The sequence below is a fragment of the Hypanus sabinus genome, chromosome 14 (assembly GCF_030144855.1).
Source record: "Hypanus sabinus isolate sHypSab1 chromosome 14, sHypSab1.hap1, whole genome shotgun sequence".
NCBI classification, from domain to species: domain Eukaryota; kingdom Metazoa; phylum Chordata; class Chondrichthyes; order Myliobatiformes; family Dasyatidae; genus Hypanus; species Hypanus sabinus.
In genome coordinates this window covers 90,674,180-90,699,917 of record NC_082719.1, presented here as the reverse complement: position 1 = coordinate 90,699,917, position 25,738 = coordinate 90,674,180, and the positions used below count along the sequence as shown (strand labels likewise).

At 37.9% G+C, this 25,738-nt stretch overlaps 1 protein-coding gene across 4 annotated transcripts in view; it reads left to right on the top strand.

The window, feature by feature from the left end:
• Positions 1-25,738, top strand: part of kiaa1328 (KIAA1328 ortholog) — a 134,708-nt gene that overhangs the window by 54,118 nt on the left and 54,852 nt on the right. For 3 of the 4 annotated variants that reach the window (XM_059989603.1, XM_059989601.1, XM_059989604.1), the window contains 3 exons: positions 3,315-3,970; positions 5,248-5,349; positions 22,753-22,940. In XM_059989603.1, coding sequence (XP_059845586.1) covers positions 3,315-3,970; positions 5,248-5,349; positions 22,753-22,940 — 946 coding nt within the window. The remainder of the gene's footprint in view (positions 1-3,314; positions 3,971-5,247; positions 5,350-22,752; positions 22,941-25,738) is intronic. The other variant, XM_059989602.1, reaches the window with a different exon arrangement.

Sequence of the window (25,738 nt, the reverse complement as noted above, 5' to 3'; positions counted from 1 at the left end):
TGGGTGACAGAATTCTGAAGTTGTAGCATGCAGCTGATCATGATGGGAAGCTGATACAAGCAATGACCATCTGAAAATGAAGTGACTTCCATCCCTCATTGGCTTAACATGTTAATTAGTAAGCTAATGGGTAACCCTGTGTCTCAAGTCACTTTCTTCTATGGTTACTATATCACTTGATTCCTTGAGTCTCCAAGTAAATATTGAATATACTCAATGTCTGTTTATGGCCAAAGATTCACAGTGTATAATTTAAAAAAAAACAACTCTTCAGCTTGGATCTAAAGAAACATTCTCACAGAAAACATGGATATTTAAATCAAACAATGAATTGAATTTGCAGTTAGAACAACCTGAGTTTGTTTTCAGTCAGGGGGACCACTTTTATTAATTTCTGTAATGGAAAGAATTAGCATTTCTTCTGTTGTAAGCTCAAGTTGAAAAGCACTGGTAATTTTAGCTATTTTGGGAGGCGAATGGCAGAGGTGGCATGAGATTATTGTTTTGTACAATTGGTAAAATCTTGGGTTACACTGAGAAGATGGTATGGAACAATTAATCTATTCATACAGTAGAGAGCACCCTGTAATTCACTGATTTCTGTGTTTAATCATTTGTGCACACCTTAGATGTTATTAGTTTCATAATATAACGATGCTGGATGATGGCTTGTCCATAATCCTGACCTTTTTTTTGTCTCTCCATGGGACTTAATAGTCTCCAGTTGTACATCTTATGGCATTGAATACTATTATTTCTGCTTTCCTAACTCACTAACCCTTTATTATTTTGTACTTTGTAAGAAATTGTGCTTGCAAAGATATTGCTATTAGAAGGCAATAGCACAGTTGGTAACATCAACTTTAAACTCAATGAAATAAAAAAAAGTGATAAGTGAATAATATAAATTTAAGTACATTCTAAAATTTATTAGCTTACAAATAGGGAAAAATGTTTTGGTATTTATGTCTTGTAACAAATCAACTGCTTAACACTTTGATATGCTGCTCTGAATTTCCATTATATCTTTCTTGTTAAGGCAGGCTGCTCTACCTCAAATTGATCAGACACCATTCTGGCTATTGAAATGATTTGTAGCTTGTGAAACTAGTTTATGTAAATTAAGCCTCAAGTTTACTGATGTTTGACCTGTAAGAGGGTGTAGCATTCATGTTTGGTATATTAATACACTGCACTATTGAGTGGTAGGACGCACATTTTTCACTTTTACTGATGGATTCCAGTTTTTAGGTCAGCGAGTGTTGCAAAACAGACGATTGTGAGAATGAACCTTGAACTCACTGAAAGTGGCATTTCTTATGCTGCGCCCATACTGTAGATGGAAATATCTTGGGGAAAACATAACAGAACATTTCAAAATAAAACCAATAGGAGAAACTGTGCTTCAATTAAATGCACAGGGTGATGGGGGGGGGGGGGGGGGGTGGCAGAATAAAGTTAGTGGATAAGTTGAAATGGATCTACTCTGAGGAATTTTCAGCTGGTTAAAATATTTTTGTATTTAGAAACCAGGACTGCCATGATGAACTAATTTTGTAAATAAATAAATAAAATTTCTACTTTGGGATTTACAATCCTGAATGCCTTTTCATATGCTGTTCATATGGAAGGCCATCAATCTGCAAGGAAATTGTGCCCTGGTCATGATATTTGTTGGCATGAGTTCTGTAGGTGGTGATGGGAAGAGAGCTTTGGAAAACTTTGAACAGGAACTATGGAAGTATGGGTTTTGACACACCATTTTACACACACTCTGGTATCTCCTGTACCTAATGAAGTGGCCACTGAGTACATCTTCAGGGTCTTTTGCTGCTGTAGCCGTCCACTTCAGGATTTAATGTGTTGTGCTTAAAAAGATGCTCTTCTGCACACCACTGTTGTAATGCTTGGTTATTTGAATTACTGTCTTTTTCCTATCAGTTTGAACCAGTCTGGCTATTTTCCTCTGACCTCTCTCTCTGGCAAGGCATTTTCACCCACAGAACTGCTGTATACTGGATATTTCTTGTGTTTGCACAATTTTCTGTAAACTCCAGAGACTGCTTTTGTGTGAAAATCCCAGGAGATCAGTTTCTAGATACTCAAACCACCCCATCTGGCACAGACAATCATTCCATAGTCGAAGTCACTTAAATCACATTACCTTTACATTCTCATGTTTGGTCTGAACAATAATGGAACCTCTTGACCATGGTGCTTTCATGCAGTGTTGCTGCCATATGGTTGGTTGATTAGATATTTGCATTAATGAGCAGTTGTACCTAATACAGTGGCCACTGAGTATATTTTAAATTTTGTTTATTGTATGGTTTTTTGGCCATTTAAAAAAATTCCTATTTAGATGTTCACAGGAGGAAATCTGCAGATGCTGGAAATTCAAACAACAACACACAAAATGCTGGTGGAACACAGCAGGCCAGGCAGCTTCTATAGGGAGAAGCACTGTCGACGTTTCGGGCCGAGACCCTTCGTCAGGACTAACTGAAAGGAAAGCTACTTTCAAATCTCTTAATATCTTTCCTTTCGGTTAGTCCTGACGCAGGGTCTCGGCCCGAAACGTCGACAGTGCTTCTCCCTATAGATGCTGCCTGGCCTGCTGTATTCCACCAGCATTTTGTGTGTTGTTGTTCCTATTTAGAAGTTGGTTTGATTTGCTTCTAGTGAGCAGGGGGCAAGTCGAGATAAATCTGGGTCTCAATTCTGGGTAGGGGATTGCTCCAGTCTCTAATTCCAGGGATTTTTTATATTCGGGGATGTAGATGTGTTGAATCAGTGGTCTAGATGACACTGCTCAATAGGCCAAAGGGAAGAGATCCTGTTTGCCTGTACAAGGAGGTGTGTTGTGTCAGCACTTCCACTCTCAAAACCATATGTTTGTATTGCTTTTGCTGCTACCTTTTCTAAGGCTGAGGAAACTTGCTCTAAGTGCCCAAAAGTAAGTTTAACATTATTAATACGTCAGTTTTCCCTGGTTCCAAATCTGAAAGTCAATGTTTTGGAATTGTCTTCTGGGTGCACTGAGATTTTTTTTATTTGTTTCAGTTGCAGCCAATCTCATTTATTAGCCTTAATTAAAGTTCATCCTCTGCTTTTTGTCTCCACATATACCACCTGATATGCTGTGAATATTCTGTATTTTCTATTTTTCTCATTTGCAAGTTATGAAAATATGTAAAATTTCTCAGATATGAAGAATACTTTGCATTAGAAATGCACCTAAAATAAGATAATCACCAGTTAATGTTTCAGTATTTACATTAATTTTACAAATGTTTTGAAATGTTTTCTTTTAGGTAAATGCCAAGAAGAACTCTCCTCAGACAGCTGCTTCAAACCTGAATGGTTCCTACCTGGGAATTGTGCCTCCTAGCACATTAAATGCTGTTAATAAATCTAAGCAAGTACTTGTTTGTCCATCTGTAGCACCTCACGGTGCTCATTATTTCCCAAACAATAATGTTCTCAATCGTGTTCACCCTGTGGACAACCTTCCACACCAAAATGGTTGTGAGATGAAAACAGAGACTTCAATCCATGGAAACCCAGTTTTAGTAAGGCATTGTAACATCAAAGATTTGCAAGTTGGTACATCCAGTTTTACTTTTGATACTACTGGTGACCAACTTTCCCAGTGTGGATGGTTGAAAGGCCAGACTGATAATGGAAATCAATTCACTGATGGCCACAACAGGAATTTTATTCCACTAATGGAACATAATGTCACCTCAGGAATGTTTTGTGATGCAGCAGTGAATGGTTGGACAGGAATGATGACTGGAGACGTTTTGCATGAAATGAAAATGCCTGCAGACCAAAAGCAGCAGTTATTGTGTCAGAAAAGGGAACTTGAGCTGGAGAAAGAAACACTGCAGAGATTGCTTGCTCAACAGGAGGCTCTGCTCCTTTTAAAGCAACAGCAGTTACAAGAGTCAGTGTTGGATTATAGCAGGTAAGAACTCCATTGAACCTTAGACCATTCTAATGGAGGTGATTTACCTTTTAAAATTAACCTTTATTAGATTGGCAACATAATATTAATTAAAGCTGACAGCATTGTCTATTGGCAATGGTGTTGAAACCTTTTTCCTGGAACAACTTTAATGAGTTTGAAGAAAATGGATCCCCTGTGGTAGCAACTTGTCCAATGTTTCAGTTTAACTGATCTTAGCTTTTTGTTTAAATTTCACACCTGCATGGCATTCTGAATGTTATTATGTTTGGAGCAGCTGCAATTCAGTAGGGATTTTAACAACATTAAAAAATAATTATCAGTAATTGACAGTAAAAGCAAATTTCAATGGCAGTTGTGTGGTAACCATAACAGTGTGTGCATATTAATAGCACAATGAGCATAGTAAGGTTGCAGTTAATATTCAGATCAGATTGATTGCATAGTTTACATTGGGCTGTAAATTTAACATTGTGAAATCTAGGATATCTTTTATAATATTGGCCTGGAGTTACGTGCCTACAGTACATGATGTGTGTAGCCACTGAGGGCATCCAGTATGCTTCATGGTAAAATAGACAGTTGTTATTCATTGTAGTTTGTATGAAGAACATCACTATGATGAAAATACTACAGCCTCAGTTTTACTTCAGGGAAAAATATTAAAAGATTCAGATCGTAAGACCATAAGACATAGGAACAGAATTAAACCATTTGGCCCATCAAGTCTACTTCATCATTCAGTCATGGCTGATTTTATATCCCTTTCAACTTATTCTCCTGCCGAATCCACATAACCTTTGACACCCTTACTAATTAAGAAAATATAGAAATAGAATGCAAATAGTGATGATATCCCTTAAGATATGTACTTTGCTTCATATGATAAATGACTTGGGCTTGCTGCTCTGTAAAGAAGAGGCAAACTTACTTTTCCATGTTCAGTCAAGCTTTACAGCTACTCTGTTCTTCCCTGTTTCATTATATGTTTTTTAGGTTATGTGTTCTAGGCTATGATAACTTGAAAGCCCATTGCAGGTGAGGCAACTTGATTTGACTTTTTGAATTATCCCCCTAAGAATTTAAGAACTATTTTAAACTAAACAAATCATCACATCATTAAATTGCCCTAATTGCACTTACCAGTTAGTATTTTGAAATGTTGATGTGGAACATCATATTAGTTTGCTGAACATGTATAAAAATAGTATTGTTTTTCATGATTAGGATCTGAAAGTAAAGGTTATCAATGTAAGAAATCTTCAATGCTTTCACAGGTCCAAGCATAATCTATTAGAAGCAGAAGATGTGACATATGGTGAGGTTCCAACAAACAAAACAAGAATTTCTTTACTAAATTCAGCTGGATCCACTGAAAGGTTAGAAAATTTATTCCCATTCGTTGTATGGCATATGCCAAATATATGAATTTGAAGCTTTGTAGCTCTTTAATATCATTTTCATTCAAGCTTCTGTTCTTTTGTGGACAACAGTAGACATTTTCACAAAATTATCAGCTGTATGCTCTTAATTTGTTTGGTAATTAGCATGCTATATACCATTCCATTTAATAATTTTACTACTTTGTTCACAGTGAAATTAGTTTGTGGGGTCAAGGAGAAAACTCTTGTATCTCATGTTCCCATCTTTACCCCAGCATTGATACCCTTTTATGCTGAAAAATTTGTGGCCTTAAATTTACTTAGACCTTAAATTCACCTTGCTTTTGCAAGTGTTTGATTTTTTTTTTAAATGACTAAGTGCTTCAAAATAATAAAAACTATTTTCTTTTGTGGGAGAATCTTGATCAAGAAGTATCATCTTAAAGGTAGGGTAGAGCACTTAGGAATATGGAAAACACTTTTTTTTCAAGCAACGAGAGGCTGAAAGTTTTGTCTTTGTGTGCCATAAAGACAACCTCTCTTCCTCAATTTTTAATGCTCATTAAAAATTGCAGGGGTTCCTAACCTGGGATCCTTGGACCCCTTGGTTAATAGTAGGGGTCCATGGTATGAAAAAGGTTGGGAACCCCTGCAGAGGAATTCAATCAGAGCAAAGAATGGTTTTGACTGTAAATGAGTTGCTAGTGCAGCCACTGGCCTAAGGCTGCTGGTCCAACTATTAGTTTTAATCGGCAAGTTCCTTATTATGAAACTTAAATGGAAAAACCCATCCATGTTGGCAGCATCTGTGAAGAAAGCAGATGAGATAATGTTTCAAGAGAACATTTTTGAAATGTTAACTTGGGTGATGTAGAAATTTTGTTTATTTCAGACAGGCAGTTAGAATTCTATTCAGAAATTGAAGGGTGTTTTGGATTCCTTTTAAACCAGGTTAGATTTTGCAACGTTTGTGACTTTCCCATTGCATAGTCTTAAATTTCAGCTGAAAGATGCTCTCTTTTTGTCTTTGAAACTCAAGGAACCAATGACATACTGAGTAAAATATAAGCTTTAATTAGGTTTACCACTATTAGAACTTTGCTAATGTTGTATCTATTATAGATCCCTATGGTGACATTTAACAATCATTTTTTTTGTACGCAATGTTAAGAATCTGTTTAAGTCTCTTAATTTCAGTTAAATTGTTGTCTAGTGATGTAGAATAATTTGGGTCTGCCAAAGTTAAGCTAGACAAATTTTGATGAGAGGTAAAATTCTAGAGAGACCACCTTTCCTTTTGTTGTTTAATGATCTACCTTAATTAACATGCAAATTTGAAATAATTAGAATGCATTAAAGGTGTTTAACCACTTTTCCCTAAAGAAATATTCAAATTAAATTGAGTGTGGCTTTAAATAATTTAATTCTGCAAGATCTATGGCAACAATTTTCTGCTACATTTTAAGAAAAGTTAGAAGGTTAAACTTGTTAAATAAGTAATAATCAATATTAAATAATCCTATTCTAAAGATTCTTTGTAATGGTCTTCATTAAAACTTAATCATTTACATATTTTAAAAAAGGAAAATATCCAGTTTTACTAGCATGTTTATAGAATAATTCTTCAAGCATTTTCTATTATGTTGAATGTATGTTTGAATAATTCATGTCAAGATGCCTCATTTGAACATCAAATCATGTCTTCAGCTTTTGATGATTGAAGTTGAAGGTGGTTTATATTAATTTGTTTATACATTCTATGTAACACCTAATGCAATTTTATTTCCCTAGTGTGGAAGAGTGAACGGGGTAAGAAGTTATTTTGTCTTTAAGTATGTACTCTGAAATAGTACTCTAAAGGCAAAATAATATTTTCCCTTTTTGTTTGGCCGTGTGACTGCATTAAAGATTGAAAGCTTCAGCAATTATACTGATGGTTTTCTTCAAATCTTGAGAAATCAAAGTGAAATGCCAAGGGCCATTGTGCATGATATCACCAAGCTTGGAGTTGCAGAGGTGAAATCAAATGGCAGTGAATAGATATCTAATCTGAATTTTTATAAGTCTAAGTGCAGTAAACAGTAGTTGAGTTTTAACATCCTGATGTTTATATATAAAAAAGTGTTAGATTAATAAATTTTGTGATTTCAGTCAGGGTACATGTAGAATGGAGGAAGATTACGCAGGGTAGCTTATTTTCTGCTGAGGAACAAGGAAAGATATTTGAGACAACTTCAAGCATCAGCATAAGAGGTTCTCAAATGCTGGAAATCCAGAGTAACACACACAAAATGCTGGAGGAACTCAGGACAGGCAAAATCTATGAAAATGATAAACATATGATGTTTTGAGCAGAGACCCTTCATCAGGATAATGTTAAGGCAGAGGTTCCCAACCTGCGGTCCAAGGACCCCTTGGTTAGTGGTAAGGGTCCATGGCATAAAAACGACTGAAAACCCATGTTCTAAGCTCTAGGGAGTACAGGCCCAGAGCCATCAAACACTTCTCAGGATTATTCTTGTGAACCTCCTTTTGGATCCTTTGCAATGCCTGCACTTCCTTTCTTAGGTAAGGGCACAAACTGCTCACAGTTGGAAGTATTTGATGCAAGTCTGGAAAACTAAACTTCAATGCAAATATTAACAATACTCAAGTACTTGCACTAATGTAACTCTGCACAGTGGAGATGTTGTTGATTGACTGGTTGAGTATTTCCCATAGCTTCTATATTTATTTTAGATTTCCATCATTTTGACTTACACAAAACCATTTGCCTTGTTTGCAGGCAGTGCAAATTATTTTCTTGGTTAGGCAATTGAATACATATTCATCTGCTTTGCTGTAGTAGAGGCCAAAGTGGAGATGCAGCATGATAACAGCCCTTCTGAACCTGTCCCCCCTCCCCATTATACCCATGTGATCAATGTGGGAATGTGGGAGAAATTGTAGCATCCGGAGGAAACCTATGCGGTTATGGGAAGAGCATGGAAACAGCAGCAGAATTGAACTAGGGTCACTAGTGCTGTAATAGTTACACTAATCTCTATGTTGGTGTGCCATTTATGTTAAGCATTTAGTGAAAATTTTATGCTTTGTGATAGTGTTGGTGATATATTTCATTTGAACTTGGTGATGTTGGTACAGTGCATTAGAAAACACGCCCATTTAGTTGGAGTTGTATCTCACTCAGAGAAGAATGGATGCAGCTGTTCAAGATCAATTATTCATAGCCCCAGGGTGTCGAGGTAGGACTTCCTTCAGACAATGCCTTGGACTGAACTATATTGAGCTGTTTCATTAATGATTTTACTTCCATCAGAAGGTTGGAAGTGGAATTTTTGCTGATGATTTCAATAGTTTAACTTCATTTGCAACTCCTGCATGAGATGTCGTCCATCCTTGCATACGGCAAGACCTAGACAGCATTCAGGCATTGGTTGATAATTGGCAAGTAACATTTTCCCCCTTTTAGTGTCAGGCAATTATTCATCCCTAACCGGAACAAGGTGAGCATCTCTCCTTGGTGGTGGAAATATTGCTGGTTATTAAGTTTGCTATCATCAGTAGCATTGAATTGGACCTTAAATTATATCTGTCTCATAAATACATTAGCTACAAGAGACTGCCTATTGTATGGTGAGCAGTGCATTTCCTGGTGCCCTCCATCTATAAGGCAAAGAAATGCACCCTGTTTGCTTGGATGAAGGCAGCTTTAAAATCTGTCAATAAGTTTGATGCCATGCAAGACAAAACTGGCCATCTATCTTAAGCATGCACTCCCTCCGCAACCATTAACCATGGCTGCACTGTATATCATCTGTAAAATGTACTGCAATTATTTGTCTAGGCAACTATGATGGCACCTCCTAAAGATTCAAGATTATTTAATGTCCTTTCCAATACATAAGTGTTAAGGAGAGCAAAAAAATTATTACTCCGGATCCGATGCAGCACAAAGAAAGACAATATATTAAAGAACACAATAATAAAAAGCAATAAATATAACTATGTTAGTATTTTATTTCCATAAAGTGACACTAGGCACAGGAGTGTCTGCACGTAAAGTGACTGACAGGAAATGATAAAATAGTAGTTGTGGGATGGGTTAGTGGGTGGAGTTATTGATCAGCCTTGCATCTTGGGGAGATCAATTGTTTGAGTCTGGTGGCCTCCTGCCTGATGGCAGTGGGACAAAGATTATGAACAGGGTGAGTGGGATCCTTCTTGATGTTACTGTCTCTTTTTAGCACCTTTTTGTCTACACATCCCTGATGGAGGGTAGGGTGGTGCCAATGAAGTTTTGGGCAGTTTTGATGACCTATTGGAGAGCCTTCCTGTCTGCTGCTTTGCAGTTTCCACCATTTGCACTGCTAAGAAAGACAAATATAATAGGATAATAGAAGCAACCATATGTTCAGGTTCTCTTCCAAGTTGAACAGCATTTTAACATAGAACTGGACACAGATATTAACAAGGGCCAGTAGTATGAGGCCTGGATCTCCCTGACCAACAATATTGCAGGTTGTCTTCAGTGGATGGTCTCCAATGTTCAGTCAGGTGGCTTACTGTCATATTCTAAAGAGCTATTAGCTATAGGCCTTAAATGTTGCTACCTATATCCTGAAATAAATGTGTAACAGCACAATATGTTCTCTGAACTCAGTAGTATCAGAATTGTGCACTTTGTGTGTTTGTCATTGGTCTTCTGCATTCCTCCTTGAATGGAATTAGAATTGGTTTATTATTGTCATGTGTACTGAGATACAGTGGTAACACTTGTTTGCATGCAATCCAGGCAAATCATGCCATTATGTTAGTACTTTGAGGTATAGCATAGGTAGTAAATGGAAAATAGTAAAAGAATATAGTGTAGTCAGAGGAACTGTAGTGCAGGTTAACAAATAATGTTCAAGGCCACAATGAGGTAGATTGGAGACCCAAGAATTCAACGTTAGCATTTGAGCGGTCTGTTCAAGTCATGAGTGAGATAGCTGTCCTTGACTCTGGTGGTATGTGCTTTCAAGCTTCTGTATCTTCTGTCTGACAAGAGAACAGAAGTGAGAATGACCAGGATCATGTGTGTACAGTACATTCTTTGAGCTTGAGAATTCTGGAAAAATAGCAGTGTCTGTTCTCTGAAATCATGTAGTGTTAGTGCAGACCCTCGTTTATCATAAATTGCCTAGGTTTGACTGAAACAAGTTACACATAACAGACAAATTATTAGTTGATTATGATCTTTCATACCATCTGTTTGTGATTAAGAAATTTGGATATTAGTGCCAGAACTTTAGATAGACACAACTATCTGAAAATTAACATGACAATCATGGATTTTGTGATTTTTTTTTGTATTTTCAGTTAATTGGGTCTGATAATCAAGTGGTTGAGTTACTGAACTTGTAATCCAGGAATCTGACTTAATCTCAGTTTAAGATTAATCCTTCTCTGCCTTCTGCAAATTATAACTAGCAATTTTGGAAATGAAAAAACATTGTTCAAAAATATTAGCTTCTCCTTGAATAAGGAGGCCTGGCCTACAAAAGATTCTTTTGTGGAAGTGTTCCAGTAGGGATGAGTGTTTTGACTGAATCTGAACCGTGTCTGATGAGACAGTGATCTCTATGACAAGTAGACTTCTGATAACTTGGGGGCTCTTGATACTGTTGACAGATCACCATTGACAAAGGATTTTGACAATTTTTTTGTAGTTGGGTACCTCATTTACTCTGACTTGTTTTGCAAAAGATACTTTTTACCATTCTTAAATCAAAAATACTATTCCATAAATTATGTCACATCATCAAGAATATCCAGAGACCACCTCAGCATACCTGTGGTTTGTGCTGAACTTGGTGACAGAGAAATATCCACTGAACTGATGCCTTTATTCTTCTCTGACTTCAGCATTGACCCATGAGCAGTCAACAGCTGTCACCTTAGAACAAGTGACTACCAAGTGGCGTGATCTGGCCTATGAGTTTTGTGACTGTGATGACAAATGAAAATAAGGGCTGCAGGTTATGTAACTTCAGATGTACAGCAGCAAACTGGAGTTGCTTTCAATTGAAATTACACCTTTGAATATTTCTAGGCAGCGAGCCATTTGTGCTTAATTTTTGAACAGCTTGCTACAGCGTGAAGCTGTGATATCAGTTGAGGATGTGGCTCAGACTTTTTTAAAGGTTTTTAGGGATGGTTTTGGGTACAGGATGGGGAACTAGGGGTCAAGTTAGGGTTTAGAGACAAGGATAAGGGAGAGTTGGAGGTTGGGAGGTAAATGAAGAGTTGGGGGCTGGAGACAAAGATTGGAATCCAGATTGGAGTGTTCTAGGGTTGAAGACCAGCAATCCCTGACTGGTTGAGTCGGCAGGCACTGAGATGTAGATCAGTGATCTCCATAGTTAAGAATAGAGGTCGGCACGCTCAGAGGACAAAGGCCGATGACCTCCAAAGCTAGTGAGTCTGAACTAGCAGCATCATCTGTTACATTTAGTGGGAGTAGTAACACCTTTACACAAAAATGTTGAAAGAAACTGACAGCTGGTTAAGTTGCCTGTTTGCCTTGGCTGAATAAAACTAATGAAAAATACTTATGGAAAAATATAAATCTAAAAGATTATTAAAACTCTTAAATATTAGATAATTTAAAAAACTTTAAAATATCCAAGTGTTTTAATTTTAAAACGAGTACATTACCTTGGACTTGTTCCCTCGCAGATGCTCTTCTACATTAAAATGAATAGAGTTGTTCTCTTGCGAGTCTAACCTGGCAGAGCTTCTCTGGGTAAGCTTCCCAACATGAATGCTGAGAAATTGTAAGTAGTTGGCTTCACTGTTAGATCATGAGAATTCCAATAGTGTAGTGCAGTTGGCAAAATGCTGACACACACTGAGGAACTTTGGAACTTGTACATCTGCACATACTTGTATGGGATCCCAAACATAATTTCTCTGGAGTATCCAGGACAGTCTGTTAAAAGCTTGCACTGTATGAGCACAATTTTCAAAATATAATAAATCTCTACTGGACAGCAGCAATCCATCATTATAAATACTTTATCCAACTGAATGGCAGTTGCCACATATTGCTCAAGAAAATAAGATTTTTGTTATATATTAAGCTTACTTTATTTAAATATTTTTAACAGTTGGAGATCTCATTGTGTCCCACTGCAGAAATGCAGTGATGGTCAATATGACATTTTTGCAGGAATTAAAAATATTTAAGTTAGCATTATTGTAATCAAGTAATCACTTTTTATAAATTATGTAGACGTGTTTTAAATTGTATCTGGAGTACAAAATAGTTAACTGTACCACTTTTTAATTTACCATTGTAAACTTTTTAATTCAACATGGTATTAAATCTGATTTATTCTATGAAGATTTATTTTTATTGTATGGGTGAAATTGGGTAATTTAGTTGTTAAGGAAAATTAGTCCTTCAGTGGATAAATATGCACTAACATACTAACAAGTCATGTGATGTTAGTCTTTATTCCAGTATTATCATGTTAGAAAAGCATTCACTTGCAGGAGATTAAGGGGACATTTCATGAGTGAAAAGACTAGTAATTCACAAGGGATAATAACGTAAGTAGATTATGGAAGTCTCTTTCAGGAGTGAAATAATGCCTGTAATTTGCCACAACTGCTACGACAGTCATTTTTTATGTTTTTATGACAACTTTAAAAATGGTATTAAACAGGTTTGAAAGGTCACAATTTCCATATGGTTGTATGATGCGCCACATTTTGTGCTTGTTCAATAAATTTAATACCTTAAATGCAGAAAATTTAAATTTATAAAATATTCACAATTTCATTGCTAGGCAATAACGCTTTTTTGCACAAATGAAATTTTCATGAATATTGATTAATGTTCCTTCTTAGAGCAGAACATATCACATTTTAAAGATGATTAACTTAAAAAAGACACTAAGCCTGAAGAGCTGTTAGAACATTTAGTCTTTATCGCAAATTATTGTCATGTTGTAGAATGAAGACTTCATGTTTTTTATATCAGTTTGCTCAGTAAAAATGCAGCATTTGAACATTACTCCATGTTTTTGTTCAGTAAAGCATTGCTTCTGGCCAGTTGAATAGCAACACCTTGTGGGATGGTAATATATTACAAGGCATAAGTTGTATAATGTTTTAATTTCAACAAAATCATAATATGTTTGAAACTGCCTTTTTCAATCTATATAATTCAATATATTCAGTATAATATTGGAATGGTATTATCTGTGGCATTGCTCACTGACTTGAGGACGATTTGCAATACAATGAAGCTGAGCATACTCTTTCTAAAGGAGGGATTGAATATTGATATGAGAAATTATCTTGGTTCAGATGATCAGGATAAAGTTTCTGTTTTGATGGAAGTAAGAGTAGTCAGGAAAAAGTCACTGATGTGAGGAATGTGATTAGGTTGTGGGGCAGAATTGGGAAATAAATGGGGTACTGTGAGAAAGGTATTGGGGTAATTGAGGGTAAATTTAATCATATGCTGGCAAAGGTAGTCCCAAGCAAGAGTGCATAACATATTCAAGGGTACTCCTTGGAACAATACATTGTGGAACAAACTAGTGAATGGGCTGTTTTAAATATGGTCTTGTCTAATAACATGAAATTGTAAACCTGGCCCCAACATATCGATGAAGTAATAAACAAGGCAAGACAGCAACTATACTTCATTAGGGGTCTGAAGAGATTTGGTATGTCAACAAGTACACTCAAAAATTTCTACAGATGTACTGTGGAGAGCATTCTGACAGACTGCATCACTGTCTAGTGCGGGAGTGGGGTCTACTGCATAGGATTGAAAGAAGCTGCAGAGGGTTGTAAATTTAGTTGGCTTAATCTTGGATACTAGCCTACAAAGTACCCAGGATATCTTCAAGGAGTGGTTTCTCAGAAAGGCAGCTTCCATTATTAAGGACCTCCAACACACAGGGGATGCCCCTTTCTCACTGTTACCATCAGGTAGGAAGTACAGAAGCCTGAAGGCACTCACTTAGTAATTCTGAAACGGCTTCTTCCTCTCTGTCATCTGATTCCTAAATGGACATTGAACCCATGAACAGTACCTCACTTTTTAAATATATATTCTGTTTTTTTGCACCATTTTTAATCTAGTCAATATATATACTGTAATTGATTCACTTATTTTTTTTTAATGTATTGCATTGAACTACTGCTGTTAAGTTAACAAATTTCACAAGACATTCTGGTGATAATAAACCTGATTCTGATTTTGATTTGCTGGAGTCTTTGGTGATATACCACATCTCTTCAAACTCCTAATAAAATATAGCCACTGGTGAATCTTGGATCGATGTGTTGGGCCCAGAGTATATCTTCTGAGATGCCGATACATAGGAAATCGAAGCTGCTCACTCTCCATCTGTGACCCCTTGATAAGGCCTGATGTATGCTCTCCCAACATCCCCTTCCTGAAGTCCATAATCAATTCCTTGGTCTTGCTAATACTGAGTATACTTTATATATTATACTTGGAAGCAATTCAAACCACATTAGCTGATACTATATGTGGACCTTTAATGGTTGTATAATCCTGGATTATTTCCCCCCTCTTCATTGAAGCACATTACACAATTTTATGGAATGTAGGCATGCAAATACTTAATATTTCCTTACGATTTGGGAGAATACTTACCCTATCAACCTTGTGGTGGCTGATGGCTTTCAGAGTAATCCCATTCCTCCACTTATTTTCCTGAAGTCCATGCTTTTTCATGTACCCATGAACCCCAACCTGATTCTGCTACTGCCCAAATAGACTTGAATGAACCTTCTAAACTACAAACCAGCACTTCTTTGGAATTTGAAGGGATCTGGCTGTAGCCCAAGTGATAACGGGGGTGAGGGTGGGGACATGCAAAGTCTACGCAGACAGCATATATTGTTAGTGTTGAAACTGGATTACTAGACACCTATACACCTTGGAATATACCCCTTTGTGTTGATCATTTCTGCTTTGGGGGAAAAAATCTCTGACCATCCACTCAATTTATACCTCTATCAAGTCACCTCCTTTGCTCCAAAGAGAAAAGTCCCAGCTCATACTCATAAGGCATGCTCTCTAATCTTGACAGCCTCCTGGTAAATCTCCTTTGTACCCTCTCTAAAGCTTACTCCTCCGTCCATAATGAGGAAATCAGAACTGAAGACAATATTGTAAGTGTGGTCTAACCAGGGTTTTAACAGAACTGTAACATTATCTCACGGCTCTTGAACTTCGATTAATGAAGGCCACCACATGTGCTTTCTTAACAGCCCTATTAACTTGCATGACGACTTTGGATCTATGGCCGTTAACTTCAAGATCCCTCTGTTCCTCCACAATGTGAAGAATCTGGCTATTCACCCTGTATTCTGTCTTCAAATTTGACTTTCTAAAGTGAATCACTCTTTTCTGAGTTGAACTCCATCTGCCACTTCTCAGCCCAGCTCTGCATCCTGTCAATGTTTCATTTTAACCCACGACAACCTTCTACACTATCCACAACTCCACCAACCTTTATATCACCTGTAAACTTACTAACCCACCCTTCTTCTTCATTCACGTCATTTATAAAAATGGCAAAGAGCAGAGGATACAGAATAGATCACTGCAGAACACCCCTGGTCACTGACCTCCAGGCAGATATGCTCCATCTACAATAACCCTCTGAATTTTATGAACAAGCCAAATCTGAATCCACACAGCCATGTTTCCTGGATTCTATGCCCCTCGACTGGTCTGGAATTCTCAGGGTTATTCCTACTCTTTTTCTTAAACTAAAGAATAGTATTTACTCTCTGCATAATCTATTAGTATTCCTGTGGCCAGTGAAGATGCAAAGATCATTGCCAAAGGTGCAACAATCTCTTTGCTTGCTTTCTATGGTAACCTGCAATATATCCTGTCCAGACCTGGGGACTTGTCAATCCCAAGGGTTTTCAGAAGTTCCAGCTTACCCTCTTTCTTAATGTTGATTATATTCTAACATATCAACCTGTTTTATGTTGTCCTCACAAACATCCAGGTCACCCTCACTGGTGAATACTAAAGCAAAGTATTCATTAAAGATAATCTCTGACTCCAGGAACATGCTTCCTCTTCGATCCCTGGTCAGGCCTATCTTCACTCTAGTCATTCTCCTGGTCTTCACATGTATGTAGAAGGCCTTTGGGTTTTTCTTAATCTTACTTGCCAAGGCTTTCTCATGTCTCCTTCTAGCTCTCCTAGGTGACTGTCTAGTAACTAGCAAGAGCCCTATCTGATCCTTGCTTCCTAAAACTTAAGTGAATTTCATTCTTTCTCTTGATTAGATGTTCCACATCTCTAGTGAAGAATGGCTTCTTTACCTTACTATCCTTTCTGTGCCTCAATAGGACAAACCTATCTATAATTCCTAAAAACATACACATTTCCATTGTGCATTTCCCTGAGTACATAGATTCCCAATTTGGGCTCCCAAGTTCCTGACTCATAGAATCATAATTCCTTCTCCCTCAGTTAAAGACTTTCTCTTGCTGTCTGCTCCTGTCTCTCTCTGAGGGTATGGTAAAGGTCATGGAGTTTTGGTCACTGTCTCTGAAGTGTTCTTCCACCATGAGGTCTGACCCCTGACCAGATCCAGTGTGGCCTCTCCACTAGTTGACGACAAACTTTTAAAGAAACAGCTTGTAACACAACAAGTATACATTGAATTGGGAAAATCATCAACCTGAAAAGTGACCCAGCACACTAACTAGATTGTTTAATGATTTTATAAGATTAGTAGGAGCTTATGTGTCCAAACTGAGTGGTAGACTGAATGACTGACTGAATAGCAGATTAAAAATATTGATAGAGAAATGTTGTTAATATGAGACAAAAGTTTTTCAAATTTATAAGGGCTGTCATGGAAAAATAGTAAAAAAAAATAGTTCTTGGTCCCATGGAAACAATTGTTGAAGACATTATGGTAGGGAATGAAGAATGGGCTAAAGTATTAAATAAAAACTTGCATATACTAGAAACAGAAACGTGAAAATTAGCAATAGGAAGTAGGACCATTTAGTCAAAGAGCCACCTCTACTTTTCATTGTGAATGTGGTTGATCATTAAGAATGTTATTGTTGCTTTCTCCCCATATCCCTTTACCTCTGTCGCTTATAAAACGAATAGCTTTAAAACTATTTAACCTACAATTTACCAGTCTTTGGGAGAAGTAATTTTCCCTTGTGTCATATTTAAATTTGAATCCCATATTTATAAACTGTTTTTATTTGGCTTGGCAGATTTAATGTAATTTTATGAAAGTGAAATCAGCTTTGAAAAATCAAATAACCTCCATTAGAATATAACCAGCAACTTAGGCAGGAAATACAGTACCAATGAATGTCGAATGTCCAGATTTTTGAAAGACATTTCTGAAGAATTACATTAAAAATGTTATAGTCTTTGTGGTAATATGAGAATAGATTGTTTTATTCCTGCCCCATTTTCTATATGTTAACATACATTACAGGACTGGTTTGTTTAGCATTGTGAATCAGGTTTAATAGCATTGACATATACTGTGAGATTTATTGTTTTGCAGCAGCAGAACATTGCAATACACAATATAGATTTTGTAATTTATAGTTTATAATATATGTGTGAATAAAATAATGAGGTAGTGTACATAGGTTCATTGTCAATTCAAAATTCTGATGGCAGAGGGAAGGAGCTGTTCCTAAAACATAGAGCTTGTGTCTTTGGGCTCTTCTACCTCCTTGATGGTAACAATGAAAAGAGGTAGCACTGGATCATGAGGGTTCTTAATGATAGATACCCCCTTTTTGAGGCATCACCTTAGACCAGTGTTTCCCAACTTTTTTAGTCCAATGCCCCCCTAAAGCACCTTCATACTTGCCAACACCTCTCTTTCTGTCCAGTGCCCCATAATGTAAAAAACATGTCTACCATATACGAATATAAGAAAAATGATTCTGCTTTAAATTTTTGTCTTTAAACCTAGCTTGCACATTACCTGTGTGCTGTACAGTAACTTCAGTATCAATGTGATCCTTGAGCTTGATGGTTTTTAGGAAGAGATGAAATATCTGGTTCAAGTTGTGACAGTAAAAGCCTAGACTCCCCCATGTATAATAACGTCCAAGCTGTTTCTGATTTTTTTTTGGTGAGTATGTGGTTCACTGCACCGAAGCCTTGTTCAACAAGTAGGGGGATGGAAATGTAACAAAGAGCAGTTTGGCACTTCTCCAAAGACCAGGAAAATTCATATGACAGTGTAGCCACATACCACAAAAGCCGACATTTTTGAAAAGCCTTTTTGCTTCTTCAGCATTCTGAATTTCAATAAATTCTTTCTGCAAGCTCTCTTCCATTCTGGAATTTCCAGATCTTTCAAATCCTTGAATTGTTTCTGAAAATCCTTCCATTACTGCAGGTGTAAGCAGTACTCTTACAAATCTCCATCTGTGAAAGAGAGTACCATACTTTCCATGTAGGGAAACTGTGAGAACATTCTTCTCCCAATGTTTTGCTTATCTATTTCCAGTTTCCTGATAAGTGGACACTGCACTTTTTGCCTGGATTAAATTGAAATTCTCACCCTGCAGTTTCATATTTAGAATGTTCATTTTGTCATACACATCAGCTAGGATTGCCACAGCTCCACATAGAAGTTCAATCTTGTTTCCTAAGCTCCTGACAATCTTGAGCAAAAATTCAACCATAGTGTCCAGAAGGTCAAAGACTTTTTAAGAGCAGCCTTTTGACAGCCAACACACTTCAATGTGAAGAAGCAGATGTTCAAAGCCTTCATCATTATCTTGGCATAACCTGTGAAACATTCTGCTATTTAATGGATGAGCCTTAATTTTGTTGATAGATATTTCAAGAGTCATGCTTGAAAAAAGTCGCTGTCTGAGGTTTTTGGCTGTGAGATGTTGACCATGTACTACCCAATGGATTACAGACAGACTTGGAATTTCTGTATTCATATATGCCACTAAACCAGCATGGTGACCTGTCATATATGGTGCTCCATCTGTTGCACAAGAAATCACGTTCCTAATTGGAATACTTTTATCTTTGACATACATTTTGAGCTTGTCATAGATTGATTCTCTGTTGATATGTTTTTAACTTTTTACAAGAGAATCTCTTCATAAACTTTTCCATTTTTGCTAAACCGTATATATGCCATTAGCAATACCTTGTTGTCTTGCACAGTTCATTCATCCTGTTTATCCCAAATTTTGCTTTCTTGTAGCTTTGTGCATAGTTGATACTCAATGTCTTCATGCATTTCATCAATATGACAAGCTACGGAGTTATTACTCAGAGGAATTGATTTTAGAATACTGGTATTCATTTTGTGATCTTTCACCAATTGTATGAGATTTTTCCTCACTTTGCTATCATTTTAGAAATGTTATAAGAAACGATGAAATCACTATCAAGGTCATTTTTATTTTTCTTGGCAAATGACTCGACTGTGCAATGCTTTGTAAATGCTACGTTCATCTTCTGAAACTTGAGTAATACCATAGGGAGACTTCTCAGGGTGTCTTTTATGGAAGTGTTCCTATAATCTTGATGGTTTCATGGCTTCATTAGACAGTACAGTATTACAGATAAGACACCTGGGGCGTCACTGATCTGGCGGGAACAGAATAAAGGCATAACCGGATAGGTAACATTGTACTGATACACTTTCTGTAGTTTCTGCTTCAGTTGATAGATTCACCGATTGGCTCTATTTCACAGTTTAGTTTCAGCCAGTGCTGTGTTGTTGCATGACTTGTTTTCAGTAGATCTGCAGAGAAAGTTGAGAGGATGTACTTGACTTACCAACTGTTAAATTGCATGAACTCATTCTGTGCTGCGAGTCAAGGGGAACTGTTGGGCACCCTGGTTGCTAATTTATGCATCCCCGATAACATATGTTTGGTTGGTAAAATGGGATGAGATTGCCGAGTTTCAGCTGGGTTGTGACGATGAGGGCTCACCTCCTGCAGAGCTGTGGGTCTTCCTATGATCCAGTGCTTCATTCTTTATTTGGAAGTGCCTGCTCTACTAGTGCTTGATCAGGACTCATGCATCAAGTTAGACTGCCTCTTACCGCCCCTCTCCCCCCCCCCCCCCCCCCCACGACTTCTATTTCCCCTAACACCTCTTTAGGACGTAACTGCCCCCGTTGGGAATCCCCTTGGAAGCATGGGCTATAAAAGTAGGAGTGTTACATTGAAGCCTCATAAAACAATGGTTAGGCCACAAGTGCTGTGTTGCATCTAAATGTTTCAAAGGTTCTACGAAGGGAGAGGTAGTAAGTTTCTCCTTGGGATGAAAATCTGAGGGGGAAAACAGATGATAAGAGGTACGCGAGAGCATGACTAATTTGGCCGTGGTAGAGAAGAAAGATACTCGCATAGACAGAACATTGACTATTAGAAGGCAAAGAGTGAGAATACAGGAACCTCGCTGATGATCAACACTATTGCACCTCAGGGGTGTGTGCTTAGCCCACTGTTCTTCTCTATATACTCATGACTGTGTGGCTAGGCATAGCTCAAATACCATCAATAAATTTGCTGATAATATAACCATTGTTGATGGAATTTTAGGTGGTGACGAGAGGGTGTACAGGAGTGAGATATACCAACTAATTGGAGTGGTGTCGCAACAACAAACTTGCACTCAATGTCAGTAAGACAAAAGAGCTGATTGTGGATTTCCAGAAGGGTAAGATGAAGGAACTCATACCAATCCTCGTAGAGGGATCAGAAGTGGAGAGAGTGAACAGTTTCAAGTTCCTGGATGTCAAGATCTCTGAGGATCTAACCTGGTCCCAGCATATCGGTGCAGTTATATAGAAGGCAAGACAGCAGCTATACCTCATTAGGAGTTTGAAAAGATTCAGTATACATTCAAAATCTTCTACAGATGTACTGTGGAGAGCATTCTGACAGGTTGCATCACTGTCTGGTCTGGGGTGGGCTACTGCACAGGATCGAAAGAAGCTGCAGAGGGTTGTAAATTTAGTCGGCTCCATTTTGGGTACTAGCCAACAAAGTACCCAGGACATCTTCAAGGAGCGGTGGCTCAGAAAGGCTGCATCCATTATTAAGGACCTCCAGCCCCCAGGGCATGCCTTTTTCTCATTGTTACCATCAGGTAGGAGGTACAGGAGTCTGAAGGCACACACTCAGTGATTCCGAAACAGCTTCTTCCCCTCTGCCATCTGATTCCTCAATGGACATTACCTCGCTTTTTTAAATATATACTATTTCTGTTTATTGCACAATTTTTAATCTATTTAATATACGTATACTGTAATTGATTTACTTATTTTCTTCTATATCATGTATTACATTGAACTACTGCTGCAAAGTTAACAAATTTCACATCACATGCCAGTGATAATAAACCTGATTCTGATAAGGGGACCATTTCTGGTTGGCTGTCAATGCCTAGTAGTGTAACACAGGGATCAGTTTAAGGTCTGCTATTTTTTTGAATTATGTTTCAAATAGTGAGAGTGTCTAGGACCAGAGTGCACAGCCTCAGGATAGAAAGACATCTCTTTAGAACATAAATTTGTGGATACTGTAGAGAGAGCAGAGGAGATTTACAAGGATGTTGTCTGGATCGGAGAGCATGCCTTATGTGAATAGGTTGAGTGAACTTGGTCTTTTCTCCTTGGAGCAATGGAGGATGGGAGGTGAGCTGATAAGAGGTGTATAAAGTGATGAGAGGCGTTGATCGTGGGGACAGCCGGGGTCTTTTTCCTGGGGCTGAAATGGATAACACAAGGGGGTGTAGTTTTAAGGTGCTTGGAAGTAGGTACAAGGGGGATGTCAATTTTTTTTTTAGAGTGATAGGTATGTGGAATGCACTGCCAGCGACAGTGGTGGAAGTGGGTACAGTAGGGTCTTTTAAGAGACTCCTGGATAGGTACATGGAGCTTAGTAAAATAGAGGGCTGTACGGTAGGGTAATTCTCGACAGTTTCTAGAGTAGGTTACAATGCATGGTTGGCAAAATGTTGTGGGCTGAAGGGCCTGTGATATGCTGTAGATTTCTATGATTCTATGAAATAAGGATGAATCGCTGTAGTCAGATAATAGTGAATCTGTGGAATTCATTGCAATGAAAACTGTAAAAGCTAAGTCATAGCGAATATTGTATTTAAAATGCAGATTGATAAGTTTTTGATTAGGGTGTCAAAAGTTATGGGGAAAAGGCAGGAGAATAGGATTAAGATGGAAAATAAATCAACTGTGATCAAATGTTGGCGAAGACTGAATGGGCTGAATGTCTGCTCTTATGTCCTTGGTTTTATGATCTTGTATTTGGAAACGTGAATTTAAGATTTAATTACTCTTTCTGTAGGTATCTAAAATCAGGAGATCGTCTGTACAATGCCAGTCTGCAAAAACTGGAAGGAAACATTAAGGCATCTACTGCAGCACCTTGGGAAAGATTAAATGGCAACAAAGTAGAATCTGTTGATCCAGGATTGAACACATTCAGAGGTACAGCTTTTAGTCCTGCTGGAGATGTGAATAGACAGCAAATAGGTAATTAATTGTAATCCTTTTCCACACATTTGACATCTTGTGTACTTCATAATATTTATCAGTGATTGTAAATTTATTATATTTTAGAAGGAAGTCATCTGTTAGGTTAGTAATGGCATGCTGCAGAGATATTCTGTGTCTCTTTCTTTAGCTCTCTGTCACTTGTCCTGGAAATCATCTTCCCTGAAGTCTGCTCATAATTTCCATTATGAAAACTAGTTGATTTGATTGTGCTACTCTTGGAATTATGGTAATCAGAGCCAAAGATCTTCATGACTGCCTCCTAAGTCTCTTGCCCTGCTTCATTCCCTAAGAGATTGCCAAGTAGAGTCCTTTATATATTCATTCAGGTAAATTTGTTGGATGCATTTCAGTTCATCCATGCCCTTGGCATTTTGGGTAGTCCAATCAATAACAGGGAAATTAAAATCTCCCACTAATACAATCCTGTTTGCTTACAGCATACCCGCTCAAGTTCTAACTTCCAGCCTTTCTACCCATAAGACCTCCAAGAATGTCCTTGCTAAGTATTGTTAATAGGTCTTTCCTTATCAAAAAGGAAATTCCTTCCTCGCTTACCTGTACCTCTGTCACGCCTGTAGCATCTGTATCCTGGATATTGAGCTGCCAGTCCTGCTCTTCTCTCAGCCATTTTTCTGTTGTGGCTATAACATCCCAGTCCTCAGAGTCATTCCATGCTCTTTGTTCCTTTGTCTTAATTATTGAACCACATTGCAATGAAAAAAAAATGCCGTTTGAATTATGTATTTCTTTCCCTGCCTTTACAATATCTCAGCTATCCTGAATACCAAACTTATTTTGGTTAGATACTCCTTTATCCCATGATTTGTTTCTATTCAAACTACTATCCCTTTGCCAATATTGTTTAAGATCACCAGCATAGCACTAGCAAATTTCCCTTGAGGATATTGGTCCCTCTCTGGTTCAAGTTAACCTGTCCCTTGTACAGGTTGCTCCTATCCCAGCAGAGATCCCAATGGTCTAAGAACCAGAATCCTTGCTTCCTGCACCTGCTGCTTAGTCATGAATTCTTCTGGCCTGTCTTTCTGTTTCTGATCTTGCTAGTATTTAGCATTGGGATTAATTACGAGATCATTACCCTCGATCCTGCTTCTTAACTTCTTGCTCAGCTCCCTAAATCATTCTGCAGAACTTTATCCTTTGTTCTGCCTATGTCATTTGTAACAATAGGTACAGTACAGCAACCTCTGGCTGTTTGTCCTACCGCTTGAGAATTTTCTTCAGCTGCTTGGAGACATCCTTATCCCTGGCACATGCAAGTGAAAACACCAACAAAAGTCTGTGCAAAATTTCCTACTACAATCTTTTCATTGGGTTTTCTTACATCCTAAGCATACAATGGATTCTAACCAAATACACTTGAGGAAAGTTATCCCCTTGTTCAGATTTTGGCATTTTTACTATTTTTTTTTAAATTTAACAGTACAATGCAGAGTAAACCCTTCTGGTCTTTTGGGCTATGCTGCCCCACAACCCTGATTAACCTTATCCTCATGATGGCACAATTTAAGATGACCAACTAACTTACCTGGTACGTTTTTGGACTGTGGGAGGAAGCCTGAGCAGCTGGGGGAAAACCACACATTCCATGGGGAGGATGTACAGAAACTCCTTACAGAATGGAACAAGGGGAGCCCTTGAGCTGTAATGGTGTTGTGCTAACCACTATGCTACCATGGTGCCCAAGATAGAATTTATTTTATTTAGTGATAAAGTGCAGAGTAGGCCTTTGCGGTCCTCTGAACCATGCTACCCCAGCAACTCCACACCCTGGTTAAATCTAATCTAATCACAGGGCTATTTACAAAGACAAATTAACCTACCTGGTCTTTGGACTGTGGGAGGAAACCTGAGCACCCAGAGAAAACAAATGTATTCCATGGGGATGAAATGCAAAGACTCTAACTTAAAGAACAGTGCCAGATTTGAACTCCCTACTAGGGAGTGTCCCGAGCTGCAGTAGCATCATGATAACTGATACGCTACCATCATGACACTTTACATGCAAGCAACCTTTATCTTAATTGTCTCCTCCTTCACCCAGCTTGGTACTTCTGCTATTGTGCCTTTACCTGCCTTCCTATATTGTTGGTATTCTACTTGGCAGCAGTTTCACTTAATACCCTTCTATTTAACCCAAGTTAGTCCCAGATCAATGTGATCTGTACTGAAGCTTTGACTGTAAATCATTCATAAGAATATAAGAAATAGGAGCAGGAGTAGGCCTTGTGGCCCATTGAACATGCCCTGCCATTCAATAAGATCATGGCTGATCTGTCCATAAACTCAGCTCCATCCACCTGCCTTTTCCCCATAACCCTTCATCCCCCTACTATGTAAAAACCTATCTAACTATATCTTAAATATGTTTAGTGAAGAAGCCTCAACTGCTTTCCTGGGCAGGGAATTCCACAGATTCACCACTCTCTGGGGGAAAAACAGTTTCTCCTCATCTCCGTCCGAAATCTTCTCCCCTGAATCTTGAGGCAATGTCCCTTAGTTCTAGTCTCACCTACCAATGGAAACAACTTTCCTACTTCTCTTATCTATCCCTTTCAAAATTTTGTGTGTTTCTATACAATTCAGTCATGCACAATGAGTTAGCTTTTTTAATCAATATTTTGGAGGAGGATGAAATAAAGGGATAATGATATTTAGCATTTTGAATGCTATTCACTTTTTTGAATGTTTTACACCTTGGTCCCAGGGAAACGCGCTCTCGTTCAGCTATATCTGTGTATGGTTTGAATGATTAA